The sequence below is a fragment of the Aedes albopictus genome, chromosome 1, assembly GCF_035046485.1.
Source record: "Aedes albopictus strain Foshan chromosome 1, AalbF5, whole genome shotgun sequence".
NCBI lineage: Eukaryota > Metazoa > Arthropoda > Insecta > Diptera > Culicidae > Aedes > Aedes albopictus.
The window spans coordinates 102,254,613-102,280,369 of record NC_085136.1 but is presented as its reverse complement, the minus strand read 5'-3'; the positions used below and the strand labels follow the sequence as shown (position 1 = coordinate 102,280,369).

General features: G+C 46.2%; 1 protein-coding gene across 6 annotated transcripts in view; it reads right to left on the bottom strand.

Moving 5' to 3' along the window:
- Positions 1-25,757, bottom strand: part of LOC109409427 (histone deacetylase 4) — a 276,927-nt gene that overhangs the window by 9,665 nt on the left and 241,505 nt on the right. For 2 of the 6 annotated variants that reach the window (XM_029854844.2, XM_062845123.1), the window contains 8 exons: positions 11,783-11,899; positions 11,590-11,721; positions 11,458-11,528; positions 11,250-11,386; positions 4,115-4,321; positions 3,226-3,848; positions 1,644-3,167; positions 1,257-1,582 (listed from right to left, as the gene is read on the bottom strand). In XM_029854844.2, the coding sequence (XP_029710704.1) occupies positions 1,257-1,582; positions 1,644-3,167; positions 3,226-3,848; positions 4,115-4,321; positions 11,250-11,386; positions 11,458-11,528; positions 11,590-11,721; positions 11,783-11,899 (3,137 nt within the window). The remainder of the gene's footprint in view (positions 1-1,256; positions 1,583-1,643; positions 3,168-3,225; positions 3,849-4,114; positions 4,322-11,249; positions 11,387-11,457; positions 11,529-11,589; positions 11,722-11,782; positions 11,900-25,757) is intronic. The other 4 variants (XM_062845125.1, XM_062845124.1, XM_062845127.1 and 1 more) reach the window with 4 other exon arrangements.

Sequence of the window (25,757 nt, the reverse complement as noted above, 5' to 3'; positions counted from 1 at the left end):
CCAGGAATCCGGAGAGATTCCTCCCAGGAATCCGGGGAGATTCTTCCCAGGAATCCGGAGAGATTCCTTTCAGGAATCCGGAGAGATGCCTCCCAGGAATCCGGAGAGATTCCTCCCAGAAATCCGGAAAGATTCCTCCCAGGAATCCGGAAAGATTCCTCCCAGGAATCCGGAGAGATTCTTCCCAGGAATCTAGAGAGATTCCTTCCAGGAATCCGGAGAGATTCCTTCCAGGCATCCGGAGAGATTCCTTCCAGGAATCCGGAGAGATTCTTTCCAGGAATCCGGAGAGATTCCTTCCAGGAATCCGGAGAGATTCCTTCCATGAATCCGGAGAGATTCCTTCCTGGAATCCGGAGAGATTCCTTCCAGAAAACCTAAGGGATTCTTCCCAGAAAACTGGAGAGATTCCTTCCAGGAACCTGAAGAGATTCCTTCCAGGAATCTGGAGAGATTTCTTCAAGAAATCTGGAGAGATTCCTTCCAGGAATCCGGAGAGATTCCTTCCAGGAATCTGGAGAGACTTTGCACAGGACTCTGGGAAGATTTCTTCCGGAAATCCTGAGAGATTCATCCCAGGAATTCCCAGAGAGTCCTTCCCAAAAACCGGATAGAATCCTCCCGAAAAGAAAATCCGTATAGACCTCCCGGGAATCCGGAAAGATTCCTCCCGGGAATCCGGAAAGATTCCTCCCGGGAATCCGGAGAGATTCCTTCCAGGATTCTGGAGAGATTCGTCCCAGGAATCGAGAGATTGCTCCCAGGAATCTGGAGATTCCTCCCAGGAATTCGTTTAGATTCCTTCCAGGATTCCGGAGAGATTCCTCCCAGGAATCTGGAGAGATTCCTCCCAGGAATCTGGAGAGATTCCTCCCAGGAATCTGAAGAGATTCCTTCCAGGAATCTGGAGAGATTCCTCTCAGGAATCTGGAGAGATTCCTCTCAGTAATCTGGAGAGATTCCTCTCAGTAATCTGGAGAGATTCCTCTCAGGAATCCGGAAATATTCCTCTCAGGAATCTGGAGAGATTTCTCCCAGGAAGCTGGAGAGATTCTTCCTAGTAATCTGGACAGATTCCTCTCAGCAAATCTGGAGAGATTCCTGTAACGAGATTTGGAGAGATTCGTCTCAGGAAAACTGGAGAGATTCCTCCTAGGAATCCGGAGATTCCTCCCAGGAATCTGGAGAGATTCCTCCCAGGAATCCATCTCTAGCTTCTTATTCTAGGATTTTTACGTTCACTCTCGCACACTCACCTATTGGGCGGCTGCATCGACAGCCCCGCCATGGCCGTCACCGTGTCCGATTCTTCCCGATCGGGACCGCCACCGCCAGCGCCACCACTCACAGCCTGCATCGCCGAAAAGCTCACGGTATGGGCCAACCGTTTCACACACGGCCAGTGCGTCATCTGGATGGCTATCGTCTTCTGCAGCGTCTCGATTGCCGTCTGACACGGCGGTCGGGAAAGTTCCGACGCCGCAATCGGCGCCAGCTCGTCTCCCAACAGCGCTCGGACGCATTCCTGAGCGGAGTCGCAGATCGCCGGCAGATCGTAACCGCCCTCCAGCGCCAAGATGACCTAAATTAATAGGAAAAACAGATGTTGGAAAGTTTGAAGTTTTCTGGATGATGGGACTTACTTTCCCGTCGGCCAGCTTCATCAGTTCCCGCGTCAGGTAGCCGAAGCACGCCGGCGACACCATGTAGCCTCCGAGCGGTGCCGGATGTCCGAGCGCGGCGTCGAATCCGGCCGATACCAACACGATATCCGGTTGGAAGTCCCGCGCGATCGGCATCACAATGGTTCGGAAGGCGGCCAGGTACTCGGCATCGCCCAGCGGTGGATTCAGCCCTCCGGACCAGGCAATGTTGACGTTGAACCCAAGGCCGGGGCCGGCTCCGCACTCGGTGGGGCCACCCGTTCCCGGGAAGAAGTTTCCATCGTCGTGGCGATGGATGGACAGGTAGAGGACGCTCGGATCGTCGTAGAATACCTGCTGCGTTCCGTTGCCGTGGTGGACGTCCCAATCGACGACCAGTACCCGTTGGATTTCCGATGCAAGGCGCTGCCGGAGCAGTTTGGCCGCGATGGCTATCGAGTTGAAGAAGCAGAAGCCCATGGCGGCGTTCGGTTCCGCGTGGTGACCCGGCGGTCGAACCACGGCGAATCCGTTCCGGATTTCTCCTTTGGCGGCCTTGTAGGAAAGGTCTATGACACAGCCGGCGGCCATCCGGGCAGCGGCCGCCGTGTGGTGTTCGTTCCAGGTGGTGTCCAGGTCGACTCCGACGCCGCCACATCCCAACCGGACGAAACTGACCCCGCTGGCGTCCATCTTCTGGCGGTTGATCTGATTCGTTCCGAAGAGAAGGGAATGCGCTTCCGAGTGCACGGACTGCAGTTCTTCCTGGGTGGCCTTTCGGGAGCGGAGCTTATCGCAACGCGCCGCAAGACCCGTCTCCATCAGCCTAGCCCAGATGCTTTGGAGCCGGCCGCTGTGTTCCGGGTGGGCGGCGTTGTCTCCGCAGACGCAGGTGTGCTTCAACATGAGGCTATCGAAGGCAAGTCCCGTGGTGGGTTTGCCTGTTTGATGGACTAACCGGAGCGGGATGGCCGACGCCGAGGAAGAGGTGGTCAACTGAAGTGGTCCGGGACTGGCCAGTCCCTCGTTGGTATAGCTGAGCATTGAGCGGCTCCGGTTCTGCATGGTGAGGTTGACAGGTGGAGGAATGTCGTCTTGACCGGTATCCGACAGGGCTACCGGGTGATTACTGCTGGCAGGCGTTCCCAAGTGGACCAGCGGAGACGATGAGGTTCGGGAGAGAGGCCGCAACAGCGACCGGTTGTACGGATCTTCCATCATGCTCATCTGCATCGAGTGTCGCATCAGAGCCTGGGCCTGGAGGAACTCAACGTGCTGCTGCTGCTGGAGGGTTTCCGCCGGATCCCTTAGCAAGGTGGTGTGCGAGGTGCTCTTGATGACACTGCTGTTCGAGGTGATGACCGTAGTCTTCGGCGGTTGCTTCTTGTCCGTGAGGTCGATCACCTCGCCGGATTCGACTTCCTCCTTGAGTTGAGGTTCCCGGACGCAGTTGGCTCGGTTGAGCGCCGTCTGGCGGATTTTCTGCTTCATGAGCAGGTGCTGCTCGTACGCTTGGCGTTCGGCCTGCGAAGAGGAGAGTGTGGTGAGTGATAGTTTAGGAGCAGGGAGTGTCCATACTTACATCACTGTTCTCGTAGTGTGTTTGTCCGATGTTGACGACGCCGCTGCCGGTGCCAGTCAGCATGGGATGACCGAGAGGAAGAGGTGCGGACTGGGTACGACCGAGCGGCCGATGGCCTTGTTTGTGCAAACGGGCTTGTGCCACCTGGGCATCGGTAATGGGATGACCATAGACCGGAGGAACGCCAGCGTGAATTCCACCGAGGTGCGTTGGGTTTATCGAAAGACCAGAGGCGGCGGCGGCTGCCACAGCAGCTGCCTGCAGCTGCTGCTCCGTGAGATGGTCCAACATCGCCTGGTGGCCCACGTACGACGCCGGATGATGGGGCATGGGAGGTGGCTGACCGGCGGCCACCAACTGATGAGGTCTCAGCGGTACCATAGACTGTGGGGAAATAACAATATGATTGGCAGGGTGCGCATCGGCTAGGTGCGGCCTGCCGAGCGAAATGTTCGGCATCGAGGGTGAGCTGAACAGCGACAAGTCGTTTATGCTGGAACGGCCGCCAGGGCCGTACTGTGGGTCTTCATTCTCTTCCTGAATGGGTGCGTTCGATGGGGACCCCCGGCTACCGAGGGCAGGTGGCGAGTTCGGCCCGGAATCAGGCGTTCCACTAGCACAATCTGTTGGCGAAAGAGGGAAGTTAGGGTTGGGCGTGGTTCACAAACAGATGGCGCCACAGGTCGTGCGTTCGTATTAGTCTGCAATTGATTAGCGGACGCGGATTTCTGGTGGTTCGAGTGCTACGCGCTTCTGGTTAATCACATGCCAAAACACACTCACACAATCGAGCAGGCAAAAATATCTTGGATTATGTCTGTGTGTACGTGTTGTAATGGGAATCGTAACCAATTCGTAACCTAACGGATAGATCGCGGAGGATACCTACTTGCGGGATGTTGAGCGCCCAGTGCCGCCAGGTGTGGATGACCGGGCGGATGGTTTCCGGACAGCTGGGCTTGCTTCTGCTGCATCCGTCGTTGGGCGGCTTGCTGGAGGCGTTCCTGGCGGCGGGCGGCTGCCAGCGGTCCTGTCATGGCACGTTTCTCGATTACCCGTTGCTTGATGCGGATCTTCAGCAGATTCGACTCGGAGGCTGCTCGTTCCGGAGGTCCAGAAGGCGGGCGCGGCGGCAGAAGACAGAAGAGATAGAGAGAAAAAACCAGGGCGGCAAAAACGGCAGCAAGCGGGCACGCGAGCATGCGAGATAGTTTAGTTAGTGTTATTGGTTACTGGTTAAACGTAATTCTATAGAGTGGCAAACAACTTAAACATTGATAGCACGGCTTGAAGTGGTTGTATTGGTGGTGCATGTTTAGCGATATGACTCATGTTGGATTCATCGTCAATGTCATATTACAACAGTACTCTTAGGCACCCTACACACCAGTCAAACGGTTTGACCAACATTGCCTTCTTCTTCTTCTTCTTTACTCTGTTTGAAACTGTCAGCTGACAGTTTCAGCGATTTTGGCCCAGTGACTTTGACTATATGGCCAGAAACTCATCGATTCCGACGTTGTATGGGAGTGACGACTAGCCGTTTCCAGTTGCAGTTTTGCATTCTTGCAGTTTAGAGTTTTGTTTACAGTTTTAACTTAGCTTGTTTTACAAATTCAGTTACTTCTTGGTATGTCTCAATGCATTTCGATTTGTACAGGTCAGTAAGGCTCAGATATTTTTGCTCAAATTGAAACTTTAATCGTAGGAAACCGTGCTTCGGACAGTGAACAATGATGTGCTCTGACGTCTCGGGAACTTCGCACATATCGCAGTCCTCGTCTTCTGCTATCTTCATCTTTGCCAGCCAGTACTTTGAAAAGTCGTGGCCAGTCATCAGACGGTTTGTCAGGCGGACATCTCGACCTTCCATCTGGACTTTGTAGTACCACGGCTCGGTCGAAAATACAGGAAAAATCTCGCTGAAGCGTTTACCCTTTTCCATGGAGTAGTCCTGATACCATCGGTTGGCGTTGTCCTGGGTTTGTATTCTGAATCGATGCAGCGCATCATTCAAGCATAATCTATTACCGTAGATTGGTGCTATGTCGGACAGTCCCAGTTTTGCCAGCTTATCCGCTATCTCGTTGCCTTCAACCTCCACGTGGCTCGGGATCCACTGGATTGCTGTTCCGAAACGATGAGCTATCCTCAGTATCTCCGCAACGATTGTTGAGCCGGCCTTCTCGTCCATCGAATCCTCCAGAATCATGCACGCTGATTTTGAGTCTGTGTATATCACGCAGTTGTGTAACTCCATCTGCTCGACGAAGGAAATAGCCACTTTGATCGCCGTCATTTCCGCCGCCGTGATGCTCGATTCCTGTTCCAGTCTATAGTAGTGTCTTCTTTTGCAGCTTTCTAAGTATATTCCAACTCCGCATCTTTCTCCTTCTTTGGACGCATCCGTGAAAATTCTCCTTCTTCCTCGATATTTGTTGTTCATCGTAAAAAGCACTAACTGTTTCATTTTGAACGGATTCGTCTCTTTTTTAGCTGTGTCCAATCCTTCCAAATAAGGATGAACTTCCACAGTTGTTGCATGCAGTTTCACAACTGGCATGATATCGTCGAAGATGTTTTTGTTCCTGATGTACATTTTCTCCAGATAGCTGTATTTCTCCAAATTCAAATCATCCGGTATCTCTAATTCTCGAAGCTGAGTGGCCACCACGTTGTTTCTGCTAAAAGATCGGGCGATTTGTTTGTTGGCGACGTGTTCTTGCCTGAGATGCAATGGATATTGCCCAGCTAATGCGGTTAGAGCGTTGAGCGGCGTGCTTTTCGTGCAACCAGTCACTTTTCTTAAACACTGGTTATTCGCTACTTCTAACTTCCTTTTATTCGTGGCACTGGCGTTGTTCTGCACTGTGCATCCATACTCTAGAACACTTCTTATTAGAGCTTTATAGATGTTAGCCATAGTTTGAGGATGCGATCCCGTTTTAATCCCACTTATAACCTTCAGCATGTTGAGACGGTCTGTCACCTTTCTTGCTACCTCTCTGGTGTTGGCTCCAAAGCTTAAGAAACTGTCGATCTGGACTCCGAGATGCCGATGTACTCTTACTGTTTCTACTTGCGTTCCATTGATTTTCACCGTCAGTTTGTTGTCACTGTTATGGAAGAGTAATCCTTTTGTCTTCTCTGCGTTTATCCTAAAGTTCAGGTTTTCTGCAGCCTCGATGAACTTGTCCATGTAGTTCTGTGCTGTGAGATTCAGTTGCTCTAACGATTTACCTTTTACCAGGATGCCGAAATCGTCGGCATACTGGACCAGTATGACGTCGTCGCCAACTCCAATGTCGTGTAGCTTCCGCGTATAGAGATTGAATAGCGTTGGGGACAGAATGTCGCCTTGGGGTAGTCCACTGTTGATTGTCCTTGTAATGGTCGCTCCACGAATTTGAAGACTCAACCTTCGGTTTTGTAGAAAACCAGCTATCCACAAAATTATTTCATCTGGAATTCTCAGTTCTACCAAGGTGTCGTTGAGGATGTCAGGCTTGACCGCGTTGAAAGCGTTGCTCAGATCGACGCAGATCAACGCAACCTTCATTTTCTGCCGCTTTAAGTTTTTTACTTCGTTGACAATAAATTCTAAACATGTGTTTGTAGAGAGTCCTTTCCTGAAACCGAAGGATGTTGGTGGTAGAATGTTCCTCTCATCAATGACTGTTTGGAGTCGCTCTAAGACTGCTGTATTCACTACCTTTGTTATCGTGGGTACTAGACTGATTGGGCGCTTTCCTGATGGGGTTGTTTGGTCTCGACCGGGTTTCGGAATCGCCACAATCCGAATAGATCGCAGCGCATCTTCCGGGAATCCTCTCCTCCACATTCTGTTTAGGTCCATCAACAGATTTTCGACAACTTGCGGGTTTAGTTTCCTTAACATTTCATACGAAATGCGATCCTCTCCCGGGGCTGATGGTTTGGATTTCTTCGCCAGTATGCTATCCCACTTATTTTTGTCTATTACATCTCCTGTAGATCGTATCACTGGTTCCGTCCACGGTTGCGGGTCGTGTTTGCCGAAGTGTTCATCTAGGAAAGCCTCGGCAGCCTCTTTGTTGTCATACATCACGTTGTTTTCCTTTCTTCTACATCGTTTGCCTGTCAATCTTCCTATCTTTCCCCACAGCTCTTTCGAACTAGAAAATGGATTAACTTCCTTCGGAAACTCCTCTAGCTTTTTCCTACTCTCCTCTCTCTTCAGTCTCTGAAAGATGGCTGCCTTTTTCTTGAATTCTATTAGGTTGCATTGACTAGATACTCTATTGAACTGTCTTCTTGCTTCAGTTTTTTCTACCCAGGCCTGTTCTACCTCTTCTGTCCACCAATGTTTTGGAACGTATTTGTCTGTTTTCCTATTCGCTCTACAGGTTTTTTTAACTGCTGGTATCAAATCCTCTACACTTTTCACTACCATCGGATCGAGGTTAGTCATCGCCTCACAGATTTTATAGTTGTTATATATGTATTTCGTTGTTGCAATTTGATTGGAGTTTAGACTGCTCTCGATGGCCATGTGATGAGAACCTACACTGAAGTCGAGAACCTTCCACTGGATATCCGCGAAAAGTTCAGCCGTGCATAACGTTATATCGATTGAAGTGGCCTTTTTGTTTAGCTGAATCGGAACGAATGTGCTGGATCCATCATTTGCTATCAGAAACCTGCTACTGTTGATTATATCTGCTAGGATATTCCCCTTTCTGTCGCACTTTTCATTCCCCCAAGCGTAGTGATGTGCGTTCACATCTCCTGCTAATATCACTTTTCGGTGCCCATCCAAACTGCTAACGATTTTGGTGATATCATCTTCGAATGCATTCGCCGGTATATCAGGACTGATATACACCGACACTACTACGATGTCTAGGGAGCATATCTTTATTCCACAGACTTGGGTCCAATCTGACGTAGCCGGCAATGTGATCGCCAGGTAGTTGTACTCGTTTTGTAGCATAATTCCAACACCTCCATAGTTGTCGTTTCGGGATTGAGCGATGAAATGGTATCGAGGGATTTTGTAGCGGTTACTTTGTTCCAAATCACCTTTCGTCCATGTTTCGGATAGCAAAACAATTTCATAGCTTCCTTCGACGAGGACTCTATGTAATTCCGCCTTGTGTTTCTCTAAACTTTGTATGTTACACTGTAAAGCTTTTAACGGTTTGAATTTTGTTATTGAATACTACGATTTACCTATTTGAGCTAGAAATTTGTGTTTATCTGTATCTAACCTGTAATGTTGGTTTATTTCGAAATGTTTGTGCATTCTACTACTGAATTCGCTAAGTTAAAATATTTTTGTGTGCATTGCTTAAACTTACTCTTGATTTCCTCCTGGTTTCCCAACTGACTAAGAAAGTCAGTGTAGAACGTCATCATCGTCGTTTTTACTGCTTGGCTAGCCGTCTGCTCCGCTTGGTTGCGCGCTTCTCGCATCAGGTGCTCCCATTTCTCTTTCTCGCTGGTGGTTTGGTTGTTCAGTGCGACACCGTCCTTGGTGCTGCTCGATTCCTCTGCCAGTATTCGATCACGTTCGTTCGTTGCTTTCATTGCGTTTGTTGGTCCTGCCTTTTGGGTCTCCTCTTTCCGCGCTCTCTTGACTCCTTGTTTAGTTTGCTTTTTCGGTTGGTCGGGGTATGTTTTGACTGCTGCTTTGATCCTCTCTCGCTCTTGGTTTGTTCGCTGCCATTGCTGTCTCAGTGACTCTCCATGTTGGGTTGCTGCATACGATTCGCCTAGCACTGGGAAATCGTTGAGATCTTCCAGCGGTGCATAGGTGTTGTGGGTCCTTAGCGGGAAACACTCCTTAGCTTCTGCAAACGTTATTGCTGTTTTCGCCATCATCAGTTTGATGTTCTTTTGTCGAATTTTCTCCGGGCAATTTTCGTCCTGCATTGTATGGTCTTCTGATCTGCAGTGCGCACATTTCGGCTTATTTCGACAATGCTGGAATTCTTCCGCCGTGTCGTGTTGACCGGCACAGTTCCTACATCTTCGATTTCCTTTGCATCTGTCTTCGCGGTGGTTGAATCTGAGACACTTACCACATGCCGTTAGTTTTTGTCCAAAAGGCCTTACCCTGCTGCAGCAACAGAACAGGCGGATACGATCGGGTAGAACATTCGCTCTGAATCTCACACTGATTCGGTTCGCGGGTATCTTTTTGCCGTCCACCCAGCGGTGCAAACGCCTTACGCTGATGATTTGCACGTCACTTGCGATATCACCCATTATCTCTTCCTCGCTGATGTCTGCTGGAACGCCGTCGACTATTCCCGTCACGCTAACCAGATGTAGTGGTACGTATGCCTTGTAGCTGCTCGTTGTGCTGTTGTTTACTTCTTCCACCAGCGCGTTCGCTTTGGTGTAGCTGCTGATGAAGACCATAATTCGATTTCGTCCGACTTGCTTCATGTCCGTTATGCACTGCTTGAATTTTTCATTTTTTCGCAGCGTGGATCCCACCGCGAACTTGTTGATCCTTTGTACTCCATCGTTGTTCCGTAGCTCGAAATACACTCGGTATGGGCCCGTGTCCGCTTCTGTGTACACTACGTTCGTGTATTCCCTCCTCTGTTGATATTGTCCTGCTTGCTGTGCCGATAGACTTGCTGCTCCTGCCCAGTCGGTAATATTCACGTCTTCATCTGTTTCCTCTGGTGGGTCCGGTGGTTTTTTCACTCCGTCCATTTTGGGGTTATGTTCTCGTTGACCGGCCAAAATGGCGGCTCTCGCGATGCTGATTTTTCACTTTCTGATTTCCTTGGTTTTTTTTTCGATTTCACCCTGGTTTTTTAGTTTTTTATTCTCAAAAGTCTTTTTCCTTTCACAATTCACGAAAAAACTACGATAACTTGTTCAAAATTTCCGAAAACTGATTTTATTCACGCTCCGTTTGGTAAGCACGTTATCTTCGCGCAATGGCGGAACTCGAATGACCAACATTGCCACCGCCCCCAGGTTGGTCGAACCAGCGAATGTTTCTGAAACCGTATGACGAACTGCCAAATCGTGTTGCACCAACATGTCACTTTGGTTGCACCAACATCATCCCCCATTCGGAGTCGCACTATGTTTGTGCAACAACACTACACACGGTACGATCGGTTCGTCAAACATTGGCTCCGTCCACCGTTGGTTTGAGTAAAATCAAACTGGTTTGATTTTTGCCGACCAAACCGTCAACCGTCAAATCGGTTTGACGAACTGCCAAATCGGTTCGTCAAACAGCATAACACACGGTCAAACACAGCACCAACTCAACCACCAACCTGGGGGCGGAGTCAATGTTGGTCAAACCGTTTGAGTGGTGTAGCGTGAAATAGCGTTACTGAAGGAGCATTGAGGTTGTTGCCAGAATAGAAGATCAGCAAAGGTCCAGCATGACATAAAAACCCGCTATGGACATCCAGTAACATCAATGAAATCATCATTGAGCGTGTAGATGATCAAGATCTGAATTCCAGAACGTTTTGGAAATGCGTCCGACTTGTCTTGTCTAACATTGTACACAATACAGAAAAGTTCTACATCACTTCGAACCTCTACGAAGTTTGTTCTGATATATTTTAAGCTATTGCTAGGTATTCAACACCTCTAACTTAGACTCCGGGAAGTCTTGAATGGTAAGGTAGGACCTTGCTTGAATGAAATAAAATTGAACTTACGATCTGCAACTTTGATACATAATCACTTCCTGTTGCAAGTTTGATTCTGTAGATTCATGGACGCAGCACCGTAGAATGTAATTGTTGTAATCAACTAAGTGTACAACCTTCCGGTAAGTTCTCCAAACTCCTCTGGAATCTACGAGCCCTTATATAATCTCCCCCCCCCCCCCCCCCCCCCCCAAGGGAAACCCACCCCATTAGTACCAATCAATCAAATCAGTTCAAGCATCACACCAACCACGTGAAAAATAACACAATAATGACAAACGGCGAATCCCCAGTAAAGCTGGCAACACTGCCTAGCCTTGGGGATCCTTGACAACCACGCTGCCTTACCTGTTTTCCGCAGTGGAAAGTCCGAGTCGTACTTGGCCATCGACGAGGGCGGCGGCGGAGGTATCTTGTATGGGTGCGAGCTGGCCACCACGGCACCGGCCGGGATCGACTCACCGGACGAGGATTTCACGACGCCCCTGGAACGAAAGCGATCGTTAGGTTACACGGTCACACAAGGGATCCCCGAAGGTGTTCTGAAGTATCTTACAAATTTCGGTAGAACGACGGCGAGTTCATGCCGTTGGAGGCCGCCGCTTGCTTCTTCTGGATGAGAAAGGTCTGAAAAGATTGAGACGTATTAGACCTCCACGGAACCTAGAACATCCCGATCCACACAAACCTGCAGCTTCTGCTTCACCTCGGAGCTGGCGTTGGCGCTGAAGTCCTGCTTCTCCTTGCGCTTCATGGCTTCGCGTTCGCGCCGTTCCCGCTGCTGGGCGGCTTCCTCGGCTAGGCGCTGATCGCGCAGTTCCTGCAACGTTGCAACGAAATTCAATTCAATACAAGGGGCTTCGCGGCCGGGGCAAACTTACGGAAACTACCTGAAACTTGTGTTCCAGCTGTTGGCGGTGCTGCAGCTCCAGCTGCTTGTTCTTCTCCTGGAAGGCGTGCCACAGCTCCTGCTTCTGGAGTTCCTGCTCTTTGCGGAGCTGCAAAACAGGGATGGAAGGACGGGAAGTGTTAGACTGCGGGACGTCAATAGGGTCGATTGAAGACTTTGATTGTCTGCGAGGTATTAAAGTCATCGGCGTGACACGAGTGAACTATCATCGCGTGGACGCTTATCAGTGTTGTTTGATGGGTTTATTTATAGCGACTGCGGAACGTAGCCGTTGTATCATAAAGGCCTTATCTCGTTGCTAGAGCGGTTGAAGATCGACTGTAGTACGCGTACGTAGATAAGACGGAGTTTGAACCTTATCGCGGTGGGCAATCTGACTGATGACAGCCCAACATAAATACGTTTTACGAGGGAACTAACAGAGGTTCGTCATTACTCTGTCTGTTTTGATTGAGAGCAGAAGCCTTATCGGGAGCTCTTGGAAAGCAAATGCCTTTAACAACAACAATTTTCCAGAACTTCAACAACATAGTTGTCTAGATCTTCGAGAGCAAAAGTCTGCAATAACATCGGCCTTCAAGAAACGAAGCTTTTCTGACCATCTAAAAAAAGGCTTCTCGAATAAGCCTTTTTGATTTTTTTTCCGAAGGGGCCTTTTCGAATTTCTTGAAAGGAGCCTTTCAGATCTTCCCAAGAGATATGCGTAGCTTTTAAAGAAACCTTTTTATACATCTAGACGCATCTGTTCCGAGCTTCTTGGAAAGGCCTTTACTTCAATTTTTTACTTTCTGCTTTTCTCCAATTAGCTTGTTGATGCAAACATCTAAATTCGACGCAAATCGCCGAACTCAGCCAACTTTTCAAATCTTCCTGCGCAAAACCCGCACGTCCGTATTTCATTCACAAACCAAACGGAAAAGCCCCTTTTGATTCCACCTTTTCATTCATAAAAATAAAGTAGGTAGCAGGGAAAAAATCCCATGAAATCATCACCCACGGCGTTTCGGCGTTGGTTGGCGTAGTCGGCGTACGGTGGCCAGCCAAGCTAAAAAATGGCAAAAATCGTGCGCATTTTCGCGTGCACCATCCATCCATCCAGCTGCCATACACAGTCGGACAAACGGCTTTATTATTAGAAACCAGTCGTTTATAAACAACCAACATACACAGGCACACATTAAAGAAGGTACGAAACGACCCGGAGATGCTGTGCCGGATGTTTTGAGCCGTGCAAACACCTACTACATCGGTCGCGAATAAAGCCGGGTGGTGAAAATTGCCTATAGCGAAGGTGCAAAGTAAATACAATACACTGCATTGTAACCGTACCATACAGTGTATTGTTACAACCATACAACAGAGAGTGGAGGGTCATAGCAATGCGACACATGACAGTCTCCTTGAATGAAGGATAAGACACAAACCATAAATGTTATTGTTTACAACTGTATCGTAACTGTTAGTATAATCCAACGATACTATACGATAACCATAGAACTTATTGTTGATAATGGAATGTATTGAAAATGTATTGTTCTTGAGGTGGTTGATTTTATTCGGGCTGACCAACCAGTCGCTAATATTCGCGATGATAGTTTAAGTGCCAATTTCAGGCGCGTTCCGCCAAATTTTCAAAAGAAAACATGTCCCTGAATGTGAGTAGCGCAAAACAAAGAACGATTAATGTTATAAGTTCGTCGGCGGTTTCCAACGGGACGATTTCAGACAGGGTAAACAAATAGGACGGGATGGATTTTCCCATGAAGTTTTCGCATAACAATATCAAACAGTTCGCGTTTCTCAATGAGGAACGGAAGCCTTCCAGAGCGTCTCGGGCAAAGGATTCCTCTCCTCCTTCCAGAAATCTGAAGAGATTCCTTACAGAAATCTGGAGAGATTCCTTACAGAAATCTGGAGAGATTCCTTTTAGAAATATGGAGAGATTCCTTCCAGGAATCTGATGAGAGATTCCTCTCAGAAATCTGGAGAGATTCCTTTCAGAAATCTGGGAGTTTCCTCCAAGGAATCGGGAGAGATTCCTCTCCGGAATCTGGGGAGATTCCTTTCAGGAATCTGGAGAGATTGCTCTTCGGAATCTGGAGAGCTTCCTCTTCGAAATCTGGAGAAATTTCTCTCAGGAATCTGGAGAGATTGCTCTCCGGAATCTGTAGAGCTTCCTCTTCGATATCTGGAGAGATTCCTCTCAGGAATCTGGGAGATTCCTCCAAGGAATCAGGAAAGATTCCTCCAAGGAATCGGGAGAGATTCCTCTTCGGAATCTGGAGAGATTCCTCTTCGGAATCTGGAGAGATTCCTCTCAGGAATCTAAAGAGATTGTTCTCCGGAATCTGGAGAGCTTCCTCTTAGAAATCTGGAGAGATTCCTCACAGGAATCTGGGAGATTCCTCCAAGGAATCTGGAAAGATTCCTCCAAGGAATCGGGAGAGATTCCTCTTCGGAATCTGGAGAGATTCCTCTCAGGAATCTAAAGAGATTGCTCTCCGGAATCTGGAGAGCTTTCTCTTAGAAATCTGGAGATTCCTCTCAGGAATCTGGAGAGATTCCTCTCAGGAATCTGGAGAGATTCCTCTCAGAAATCTGAAAACATTACTCTTAGGAATCTGGAGATATTTCTCTCAGGAATTTGGAGAGATTCTTCTTAGGAATCTGGAGAGATTTCTCCCAGGAATCTGGAGATTACTCTCAGGAATCTGGAGATTCCTCTCAGGAATCTGGAGAAATTCCTCTCAGGAATCTGGAGAGATTCCTCTCAGGAATCTGGAGACATTCCTCTCAGGAGATTTCTCACAGGAATCTGGAGATTCCTCTCAGGAATCTGGAGATTCCTCTCAGGAATCTGGAGATTCCTCTCAGGAATCTGGAGATTCCTCTCAGGAATCTGGAGATTCCTCTCAGGAATCTGGAGATTCCTCTCAGGAATCTGGAGATTCCTCTCAGAAATCTGAAGATTCCTCGCAGAAATCTGGAGATTCCTCTCAGGAATCTGGAGATTCCTCTCAGGAATCTGGAGATTCCTCTTAGGAATCTGGAGATTCCTCTCAGGAATCTGGAGATTCCTCTTAGGAATCTGGAGATTCCTCTCAGGAATCTGGAGATTCCTCTCAGGAATCTGGAGATTCCTCTCAGGAATCTGGAGATTCCTCTCAGGAATCTGGAAAGATTCCTCTCAGGAATCTGGAAAGATTCCTCTCAGGAATCTGGAAAGATTCTTCTCAGGAATCTGGAAAGATTCCTCTCAGGAATCTGGAAAGATTCCTCTCAGGAATCTGGAAAGATTCCTCTCAGGAATCTGGAAAGATTCCTCTCAGGAATCTGGAAAGATTCCTCTCAGGAATCTGGAAAGATTCCTCTCAGGAATCTGGAAAGATTCCTCTCAGGAATCTGGAAAGATTCCTCTCAGGAATCTGGAAAGATTCCTCTCAGGAATCTGGAAAGATTCCTCTCAGGAATCTGGAAAGATTCCTCTCAGGAATCTGGAAAGATTCCTCTCAGGAATCTGGAAAGATTCCTCTCAGGAATCTGGAAAGATTCCTCTCAGGAATCTGGAAAGATTCCTCTCAAGAATCTGGAGAGATTTCTCTCAGGAATCTGGAGAGATTACTCTCAGGAATCTGGAGAGATTACTCTCAGGAATCTGGAGAGGTTCCTCTCAGGAATCTGGAGAGGTTCCTATCAGGAATCTGGAAAGATTTTATTAGGAATCTGGAGGGATTCCTCTCAGGAATCTGGAAAGATTCCTCTCAGGAATCTGGAAAGATTCCTCTCAGGAATCTGGAAAGATTCCTCTCAGGAATCTGGAAAGATTCCTCTCAGGAATCTGGAAAGATTCCTCTCAGGAATCTGGAAAGATTCCTCTCAGGAATCTGGAAAGATTCCTCTCAGGAATCTGGAAAGATTCCTCTCAGGAATCTGGAAAGATTCCTCTCAGGAATCTGGAAAGATTCCTCTCAGGAATCTGGAGAGGTTCCTCTCAGGAATCTGGAGAGGTTCCTATCAGGAATCTGGAAAGATTTTATTAGGAATCTGGAGGGATTCCTCTCAGGAATCTGGAAAGATTCCTCTCAGGAATCTGGAAAGATTCCTCTCAGGAATCTGGAAAGATTCCTCTCAGGAATCTGGAAAGATTCCTCTCAGGAATCTGGAAAGATTCCTCTCAGGAATCTGGAAAGATTCCTCTCAGGAATCTGGAAAGATTCCTCTCAGGAATCTGGAAAGATTCCTCTCAGGAATCTGGAAAGATTCCTCTCAGGAATCTGGAAAGATTCCTCTCAGGAATCTGGAAAGATTCCTCTCAGGAATCTGGAAGGATTCCTCTCAGGAATCTGGAAAGATTCCTCTCAAGAATCTGGAGAGATTTCTCTCAGGAATCTGGAGAGATTCCTCTCAGGAATCTGGAGAGATTCCTCTCAGGAATCTGGAGAGATTCCTCTCAGGAATCTGGAGAGATTCCTCTCAGGAATCTGGAGAGATTCCTCTCAGGAATCTGGAGTTTCCTCTCAAGAATCTGGAGATTCCTCTCAGGAATCTGGAGAGATTCCTCTCAGGAATCTGGAGAAATTCCTCTAAGGGATCTGGAGAAATTCCTCTCAGGAATCTGGAGAGGTTCCTCTCAGGAATCTGGAAAGATTCCTCTCAGGAATCTGTAGAGATTCCTCTCAGGAATCTGGAGAGAATTCTCTCAGGAATCTGGAGAGATTCCTTTCAGGAATCTGGAGAGATTACTCTCAGGAATCTGGAGAGGTTCCTCTCAGGAATCTGGAGAGGTTCCTCTCAGGAATCTGGAAAGATTCCTCTCAGGAATCTGTAGAGATTCCTCTCAGGAATCTGGAGATTCCTCTCAGGAATCTGGAGATTCCTCTCAGAAATCTGGAGATTCCTCTCAGGAATCTGGAGATTCCTCTCAGGAATCTGGAGATTCCTCTCAGGAATCTGGAGATTCCTCTCAGGAATCTGGAGATTCCTCTCAGGAATCTGGAGATTCCTCTCAGAAATCTGAAGATTCCTCGCAGAAATCTGGAGATTCCTCTCAGGAATCTGGAGATTCCTCTCAGGAATCTGGAGATTCCTCTCAGGAATCTGGAGATTCCTCTCAGGAATCTGGAGATTCCTCTCAGGAATCTGGAGATTCCTCTCAGGAATCTGGAAAGATTCCTCTCAGGAATCTGGAAAGATTCCTCTCAGGAATCTGGAAAGATTCCTCTCAGGAATCTGGAAAGATTCCTCTCAGGAATCTGGAAAGATTCCTCTCAGGAATCTGGAAAGATTCCTCTCAGGAATCTGGAAAGATTCCTCTCAGGAATCTGGAAAGATTCCTCTCAGGAATCTGGAAAGATTCCTCTCAGGAATCTGGAAAGATTCCTCTCAGGAATCTGGAAAGATTCCTCTCAGGAATCTGGAAAGATTCCTCTCAGGAATCTGGAAAGATTCCTCTCAGGAATCTGGAAAGATTCCTCTCAGGAATCTGGAAAGATTCCTCTCAGGAATCTGGAAAGATTCCTCTCAGGAATCTGGAAAGATTCCTCTCAGGAATCTGGAAAGATTCCTCTCAGGAATCTGGAAAGATTCCTCTCAGGAATCTGGAAAGATTCCTCTCAGGAATCTGGAAAGATTCCTCTCAGGAATCTGGAAAGATTCCTCTCAGGAATCTGGAAAGATTCCTCTCAGGAATCTGGAAAGATTCCTCTCAGGAATCTGGAAAGATTCCTCTCAGGAATCTGGAAAGGTTCCTCTCAGGAATCTGGAAAGATTCCTCTCAGGAATCTGGAAAGATTCCTCTCAGGAATCTGGAAAGATTCCTCTCAGGAATCTGGAAAGATTCCTCTCAGGAATCTGGAAAGATTCCTCTCAGGAATCTGGAAAGATTCCTCTCAGGAATCTGGAAAGATTCCTCTCAAGAATCTGGAGAGATTTCTCTCAGGAATCTGGAGAGATTACTCTCAGGAATCTGGAGAGATTACTCTCAGGAATCTGGAGAGGTTCCTCTCAGGAATCTGGAGAGGTTCCTATCAGGAATCTGGAAAGATTTTATTAGGAATCTGGAGGGATTCCTCTCAGGAATCTGGAAAGATTCCTCTCAGGAATCTGGAAAGATTCCTCTCAGGAATCTGGAAAGATTCCTCTCAGGAATCTGGAAAGATTCCTCTCAGGAATCTGGAAAGATTCCTCTCAGGAATCTGGAAAGATTCCTCTCAGGAATCTGGAAAGATTCCTCTCAGGAATCTGGAAAGATTACTCTCAGGAATCTGGAAAGATTCCTCTCAGGAATCTGGAAAGATTCCTCTCAGGAATCTGGAAAGATTCCTCTCAGGAATCTGGAAAGATTCCTCTCAGGAATCTGGAAAGATTCCTCTCAGGAATCTGGAAAGATTCCTCTCAGGAATCTGGAAGGATTCCTCTCAGGAATCTGGAAAGATTTCTCTCAAGAATCTGGAGAGATTCCTCTCAGAAATCTGAAAACATTACTCTTAGGAATCTGGAGATATTTCTCTCAGGAATTTGGAGAGATTCTTCTTAGGAATCTGGAGAGATTTCTCCCAGGAATCTGGAGATTACTCTCAGGAATCTGGAGATTCCTCTCAGGAATCTGGAGAAATTCCTCTCAGGAATCTGGAGAGATTCCTCTCAGGAATCTGGAGACATTCCTCTCAGGAGATATCTCACAGGAATCTGGAGATTCCTCTCAGGAATCTGGAGATTCCTCTCAGGAATCTGGAGATTCCTCTCAGGAATCTGGAGATTCCTCTCAGGAATCTGGAGATTCCTCTCAGGAATCTGGAGATTCCTCTCAGGAATCTGGAGATTCCTCTCAGGAATCTGGAGATTCCTCTCAGGAATCTGGAGATTCCTCTCAGGAATCTGGAGATTCCTCTCAGGAATCTGGAGATTCCTCTCAGAAATCTGAAGATTCCTCGAAGAAATCTGGAGATTCCTCTCAGGAATCTGGAGATTCCTCTCAGGAATCTGGAGATTCCTCTTAGGAATCTGGAGATTCCTCTCAGGAATCTGGAGATTCCTCTCAGGAATCTGGAAAGATTCCTCTCAGGAATCTGGAAAGATTCCTCTCAGGAATCTGGAAAGATTCCTCTCAGGAATCTGGAAAGATTCCTCTCAGGAATCTGGAAAGATTCCTCTCAGGAATCTGGAAAGATTCCTCTCAGGAATCTGGAAAGATTCCTCTCAGGAATCTGGAAAGATTCCTCTCAGGAATCTGGAAAGATTCCTCTCAGGAATCTGGAAAGATTCCTCTCAGGAATCTGGAAAGATTCCTCTCAGGAATCTGGAAAGATTCCTCTCAGGAATCTGGAAAGATTCCTCTCAGGAATCTGGAAAGATTCCTCTCAGGAATCTGGAAAGATTCCTCTCAGGAATCTGGAAAGATTCCTCTCAGGAATCTGGAAAGATTCCTCTCAGGAATCTGGAAAGATTCCTCTCAGGAATCTGGAAAGATTCCTCTCAAGAATCTGGAGAGATTTCTCTCAGGAATCTGGAGAGATTACTCTCAGGAATCTGGAGAGATTACTCTCAGGAATCTGGAGAGGTTCCTCTCAGGAATCTGGAGAGGTTCCTATCAGGAATCTGGAAAGATTTTATTAGGAATCTGGAGGGATTCCTCTCAGGAATCTGGAAAGATTCCTCTCAGGAATCTGGAAAGATTCCTCTCAGGAATCTGGAAAGATTCCTCTCAGGAATCTGGAAAGATTCCTCTCAGGAATCTGGAAAGATTCCTCTCAGGAATCTGGAAAGATTCCTCTCAGGAATCTGGAAAGATTCCTCTCAGGAATCTGGAAAGATTCCTCTCAGGAATCTGGAAAGATTCCTCTCAGGAATCTGGAAAGATTCCTCTCAGGAATCTGGAAAGATTCCTCTCAGGAATCTGGAAAGATTCCTCTCAGGAATCTGGAAGGATTCCTCTCAGGAATCTGGAAAGATTCCTCTCAAGAATCTGGAGAGATTTCTCTCAGGAATCTGGAGAGATTCCTCTCAGGAATCTGGAGAGATTCCTCTCAGGAATCTGGAGAGATTCCTCTCAGGAATCTGGAGAGATTCCTCTCAGGAATCTGGAGAGATTCCTCTCAGGAATCTGGAGTTTCCTCTCAAGAATCTGGAGATTCCTCTCAGGAATCTGGAGAGATTCCTCTCAGGAATCTGGAGAAATTCCTCTAAGGGATCTGGAGAAATTCCTCTCAGGAATCTGGAGAGGTTCCTCTCAGGAATCTGGAAAGATTCCTCTCAGGAATCTGTAGAGATTCCTCTCAGGAATCTGGAGAGAATTCTCTCAGGAATCTGGAGAGATTCCTTTCAGGAATCTGGAGAGATTACTCTCAGGAATCTGGAGAGGTTCCTCTCAGGAATCTGGAGAGGTTCCTCTCAGGAATCTGGAAAGATTCCTCTCAGGAATCTGTAGAGATTCCTCTCAGGAATCTGGAGATTCCTCTCAGGAATCTGGAGATTCCTCTCAGAAATCTGGAGATTCCTCTCAGGAATCTGGAGATTCCTCTCAGGAATCTGGAGATTCCTCTCAGGAATCTGGAGATTCCTCTCAGGAATCTGGAGATTCCTCTCAGGAATCTGGAGATTCCTCTCAGAAATCTGAAGATTCCTCGCAGAAATCTGGAGATTCCTCTCAGGAATCTGGAGATTCCTCTCAGGAATCTGGAGATTCCTCTCAGGAATCTGGAGATTCCTCTCAGGAATCTGGAGATTCCTCTTAGGAATCTGGAGATTCCTCTCAGGAATCTGGAGATTCCTCTCAGGAATCTGGAAAGATTCCTCTCAGGAATCTGGAAAGATTCCTCTCAGGAATCTGGAAAGATTCCTCTCAGGAATCTGGAAAGATTCCTCTCAGGAATCTGGAAAGATTCCTCTCAGGAATCTGGAAAGATTCCTCTCAGGAATCTGGAAAGATTCCTCTCAGGAATCTGGAAAGATTCCTCTCAGGAATCTGGAAAGATTCCTCTCAGGAATCTGGAAAGATTCCTCTCAGGAATCTGGAAAGATTCCTCTCAGGAATCTGGAAAGATTCCTCTCAGGAATCTGGAAAGATTCCTCTCAGGAATCTGGAAAGATTCCTCTCAGGAATCTGGAAAGATTCCTCTCAGGAATCTGGAAAGATTCCTCTCAGGAATCTGGAAAGATTCCTCTCAGGAATCTGGAAAGATTCCTCTCAGGAATCTGGAAAGATTCCTCTCAGGAATCTGGAAAGATTCCTCTCAGGAATCTGGAAAGATTCCTCTCAGGAATCTGGAAAGATTCCTCTCAGGAATCTGGAAAGATTCCTCTCAGGAATCTGGAAAGATTCCTCTCAGGAATCTGGAAAGATTCCTCTCAGGAATCTGGAAAGATTCCTCTCAGGAATCTGGAAAGATTCCTCTCAGGAATCTGGAAAGGTTCCTCTCAGGAATCTGGAAAGATTCCTCTCAGGAATCTGGAAAGATTCCTCTCAGGAATCTGGAAAGATTCCTCTCAGGAATCTGGAAAGATTCCTCTCAGGAATCTGGAAAGATTCCTCTCAGGAATCTGGAAAGATTCCTCTCAGGAATCTGGAAAGATTCCTCTCAAGAATCTGGAGAGATTTCTCTCAGGAATCTGGAGAGATTACTCTCAGGAATCTGGAGAGATTACTCTCAGGAATCTGGAGAGGTTCCTCTCAGGAATCTGGAGAGGTTCCTATCAGGAATCTGGAAAGATTTTATTAGGAATCTGGAGGGATTCCTCTCAGGAATCTGGAAAGATTCCTCTCAGGAATCTGGAAAGATTCCTCTCAGGAATCTGGAAAGATTCCTCTCAGGAATCTGGAAAGATTCCTCTCAGGAATCTGGAAAGATTCCTCTCAGGAATCTGGAAAGATTCCTCTCAGGAATCTGGAAAGATTCCTCTCAGGAATCTGGAAAGATTCCTCTCAGGAATCTGGAAAGATTACTCTCAGGAATCTGGAAAGATTCCTCTCAGGAATCTGGAAAGATTCCTCTCAGGAATCTGGAAAGATTCCTCTCAGGAATCTGGAAAGATTCCTCTCAGGAATCTGGAAAGATTCCTCTCAGGAATCTGGAAAGATTCCTCTCAGGAATCTGGAAGGATTCCTCTCAGGAATCTGGAAAGATTTCTCTCAAGAATCTGGAGAGATTTCTCTCAGGAATCTGGAGAGATTCCTCTCAGGAATCTGGAGAGATTCCTCTCAGGAATCTGGAGAGATTCCTCTCAGGAATCTGGAGAGATTCCTCTCAGGAATCTGGAGATTCCTCTCAAGAATCTGGAGATTCCTCTCAGGAATCTGGAGAGATTCCTCTCAGGAATCTGGAGAAATTCCTCTAAGGGATCTGGAGAAATTCCTCTCAGGAATCTGGAGAGGTTCCTCTCAGGAATCTGGAAAGATTCCTCTCAGGAATCTGGAGAGATTACTCTCAGGAATCTGGAGAGGTTCCTCTCAGGAATCTGGAGAGGTTCCTCTCAGGAATCTGGAAAGATTCCTCTCAGGAATCTGAAGAGATTCCTCTCAGGAATCTGGAGAAAATTCTCTCAAGAATCTGGAGAGATTTCTTTCAGGAATCTAGAGAGATTCCTCTCAGGAATCTGGAGAGATTCCTCTCGAAAATCTGGAGAGATTCCTCTCGAAAATCTGAAGAGATTCTTCTCAGGAATCTGGAGAGATTCCTCTCAGGAATCTGGAGAGATTCCTCTCAGGAATCTGGAGAGATTCCTCTCAGGAATCTGGAGAGATTCCTCTCAGGAATCTGGAGAGATTCCTCTCAAAAATCTGGAGAGATTCCTCTCAGGAATCTGGAGAGATTCCTCTCAGGAATCTGGAGAGATTCCTCTCAGGAATCTGGAGAGATTCCTCTCAGGAATCTGGAGAGATTCCTCTCAAAAATCTGGAGAGATTCCTCTCAGAAATCTAGAGAGATTCGTCTCAGGAATCTGGAGTGATTTCTCTCAGGAATCTGGAGAGATTTCTCACAGGAATCTGGAGAGTTTTCTCTTAGGAATCTGGAGAGATTCCTCTCAGGAATCTGGAGAGATTTCTCACAGGAATCTGGAGAGATTTCTCACAGGAATCTGGAGAGATTTCTCACAGGATCTCGAGAGATTTCTCTCTGGCATCTAGAGAGATTCCTCTCAGGAATCTAGAGAGATTTCTCTCAGGAATCTTAAAAATTTCCTCTCAAGATTCTAGAGCGATTCCTCTTTAAAATCTGGAGCGGTTCCTCTTAGAATAGCCTCATCTCAAACGGTCAAATTTGAATTTGCGTATAGGTTTATTGGATAACCATTAACTGATGATACAGATACTATATCATTACTTAAGTTTTACTTCATTTCAGATGGTGATTATTGTGCTTGAAGGTAGTATACATACTACTAAATGAAAATGTGAAATATGACAAGAGTTATTGTCGAATTCTTTTCTAGAGTTATGAGGAACCTAAACAGCAACTGGGATGATACATCTTATCCTAAATGTATGGTTTATCGACCAAACAGAAATCATAAACCCCACAAAATGTATTCCCACGGCGCAAAGAACTTGTTCTTTTAATCGCCCTAAATGACAGACATTTCGAAACCAAGCAAGCGTATCACCACGGGGGTGAATCTTTATCACAAAAAGAGCCGCTCTAGGGGCGGGACAGCTTTAATCATTATTAGGGATATTATGAGTATTAGCGAATATTAATACCGAAGGAGAAATTTTTTCAATCAAGTATGCCACGACAAAAGCTTTGACGTTTGTTGGGCGGTCAGGGAAGTATCTACAAGCTGAAGATTTTCAGCATAACGAGAATTGGATGAGCAGACAACTGAAGTATGGCATGGCATTTACATGCAGCTTTGTAGGGCCGTCCAAAAGTAAGAGGTCGTGACCACTGGCATTTCACAAAAGTGGTTTCAAACACGGTTTAGTCAGTCAAATTGAACCGACTCTTCCTTGAGTTCTTAATATTAGAAAAATCAAGATTCGTTCTCCCCACCCACATTAAATTGCACACAAGTGGTTTTTGTACAACACCATAAATAAATTATACATCATGCTCAGCTATTGTAACAGCTGTGTGGTGCTAGCGGTGGACTACGGGGAACTAAACGTCAAAGCTCCAAATTCATACTTTACCGTCTACATTTCAGAAAATAGTCATGAAATCACTACTTACAAATACCAGTTATTTTTATTGCACTTTTCAATATTAACAGTGATTAACAATTGTTTAATGTCGATATCCGAAATTTCAAATTCAAGCCATCGTAGAATATTCCCTTCTACCATAATTCTTCTCCATTGAACGCATGTTCACCTAGTTGAAAACAGTTACTGGAACTCATAGTTTCTAGAGTGTGGGTATCATATGAGACCAGTGACCAGACCACTTCTGTTTGCTCTGGAATGAATTTATTTTATGTTAATAAAACAATGGAAAGGAATGCAGAAATTCACCTAATGTACCAAGTAGCGGCAGCTTTTGTTGACAGATGGACGGTCTCTGTTATATCATGACATCAGAATAACCAGATACAGAAATCCAATGTCGCGACTGTTCGTGTGACTAACATCTAGTTTGCCTCGCCCTTACAGCGTCAGTAGCGGTACTATAAGTGTCCAATAAATTTTGTTTACCAAAACAAAAGGTCCTCTACAAGATGGGCACTTAAACATAATCAATTATTACAACTAAAGTTATTAAAATAATTAAATAGGAAAACTGAGTACAGCGCCATTGGCGTTCTAGTGTATTTCTATTATCATGACATACTATGATGTAATGTCCTCAGTTTTCGATGAAGATTACGAAACTAATATTTATTAGTGAGTATTAGACCAGTTATTAAGAGCTGTCCCGCCCCTAGGAGCCGCTCGTTTGTTTGCTGAACACTAGCGAACCTGGTGGTGAAGAGCAAGCTTTTTTGTACAGCGAGCATAGGGTGGGAGCGAGGCACGCTTTGATGATTTTTTATTTTTCCAAAGGAATTCATTCCAATCTAGTTCTCCAAGTGAAAATTTTACGACTTCCACCTCGAAACTTCAAATTTGTTCGAAGATACACATCTGTTCTGTGGTATCACCCACACCAAGGGTACGGTCAATTGCCGCCAAGTGATTCATGCATTTTTCCGCGTACGACGTTTTTTTTGAACGTCATCCGATGAGAGCCGCAGAGCAAAATTTCTCGGAAAATTCACTGAATAATCACGCATATGAAGACAGACAGACAGACAAAGATCCGTGGCTCGTCTCGCGTAATCCTGTCGCGCATCATCCTCGCACAGGCGACCGACAACGGCGCAGTGGTAGAATTTTTAGTTTTACTGCTGCCACTTTGTTGGCGGCGATTTCAGTCGGTGTTTGTAGTGTTGGATGATAGGGTGAATAGTTTTGTTTTGAGCCTGCGGTTCAAGTGTCCACGTTTTGGCATCTGTACCATCGATCAAGTATCAGAACCAGATAATGTTGTCACCTCACTATCCAGATTACATTGTTTTAACAAAAATATCAATTGACAGGCAAACAATCACATGACATTTAAGTGACAAATGTAGCGTGACATTTGACAAGTAAACAGCAGCAGAACTATCTATTGAAGAGATGATTGAAGATAGAGATGAACCAGCCTAGGGCTGAAAATCTCTTTAATAAAGACAAAAAAAAATGATTGAAGATTATTATGACAATAACGTAAAAATTGTGCCTTGTATCGTCAAATGACATCTACGAATATGGGTGGATATACTACTGTCATTTGACGCTGACATCTTTTTCGCATTCTGACAGTAAGTTCAGCTGACGTTTATCATGTGTTGTCTTGAATAAGACCTGAGGTACACAGGGTCAAATATTTGTCAAGAAAAGAACTCCAGAAGCAACATCAGTTTGAAACTATTGAAAATTCGATCGAGTCAAACAAGATGTTTGAGACGTCATTTGACAGGTTACGCGT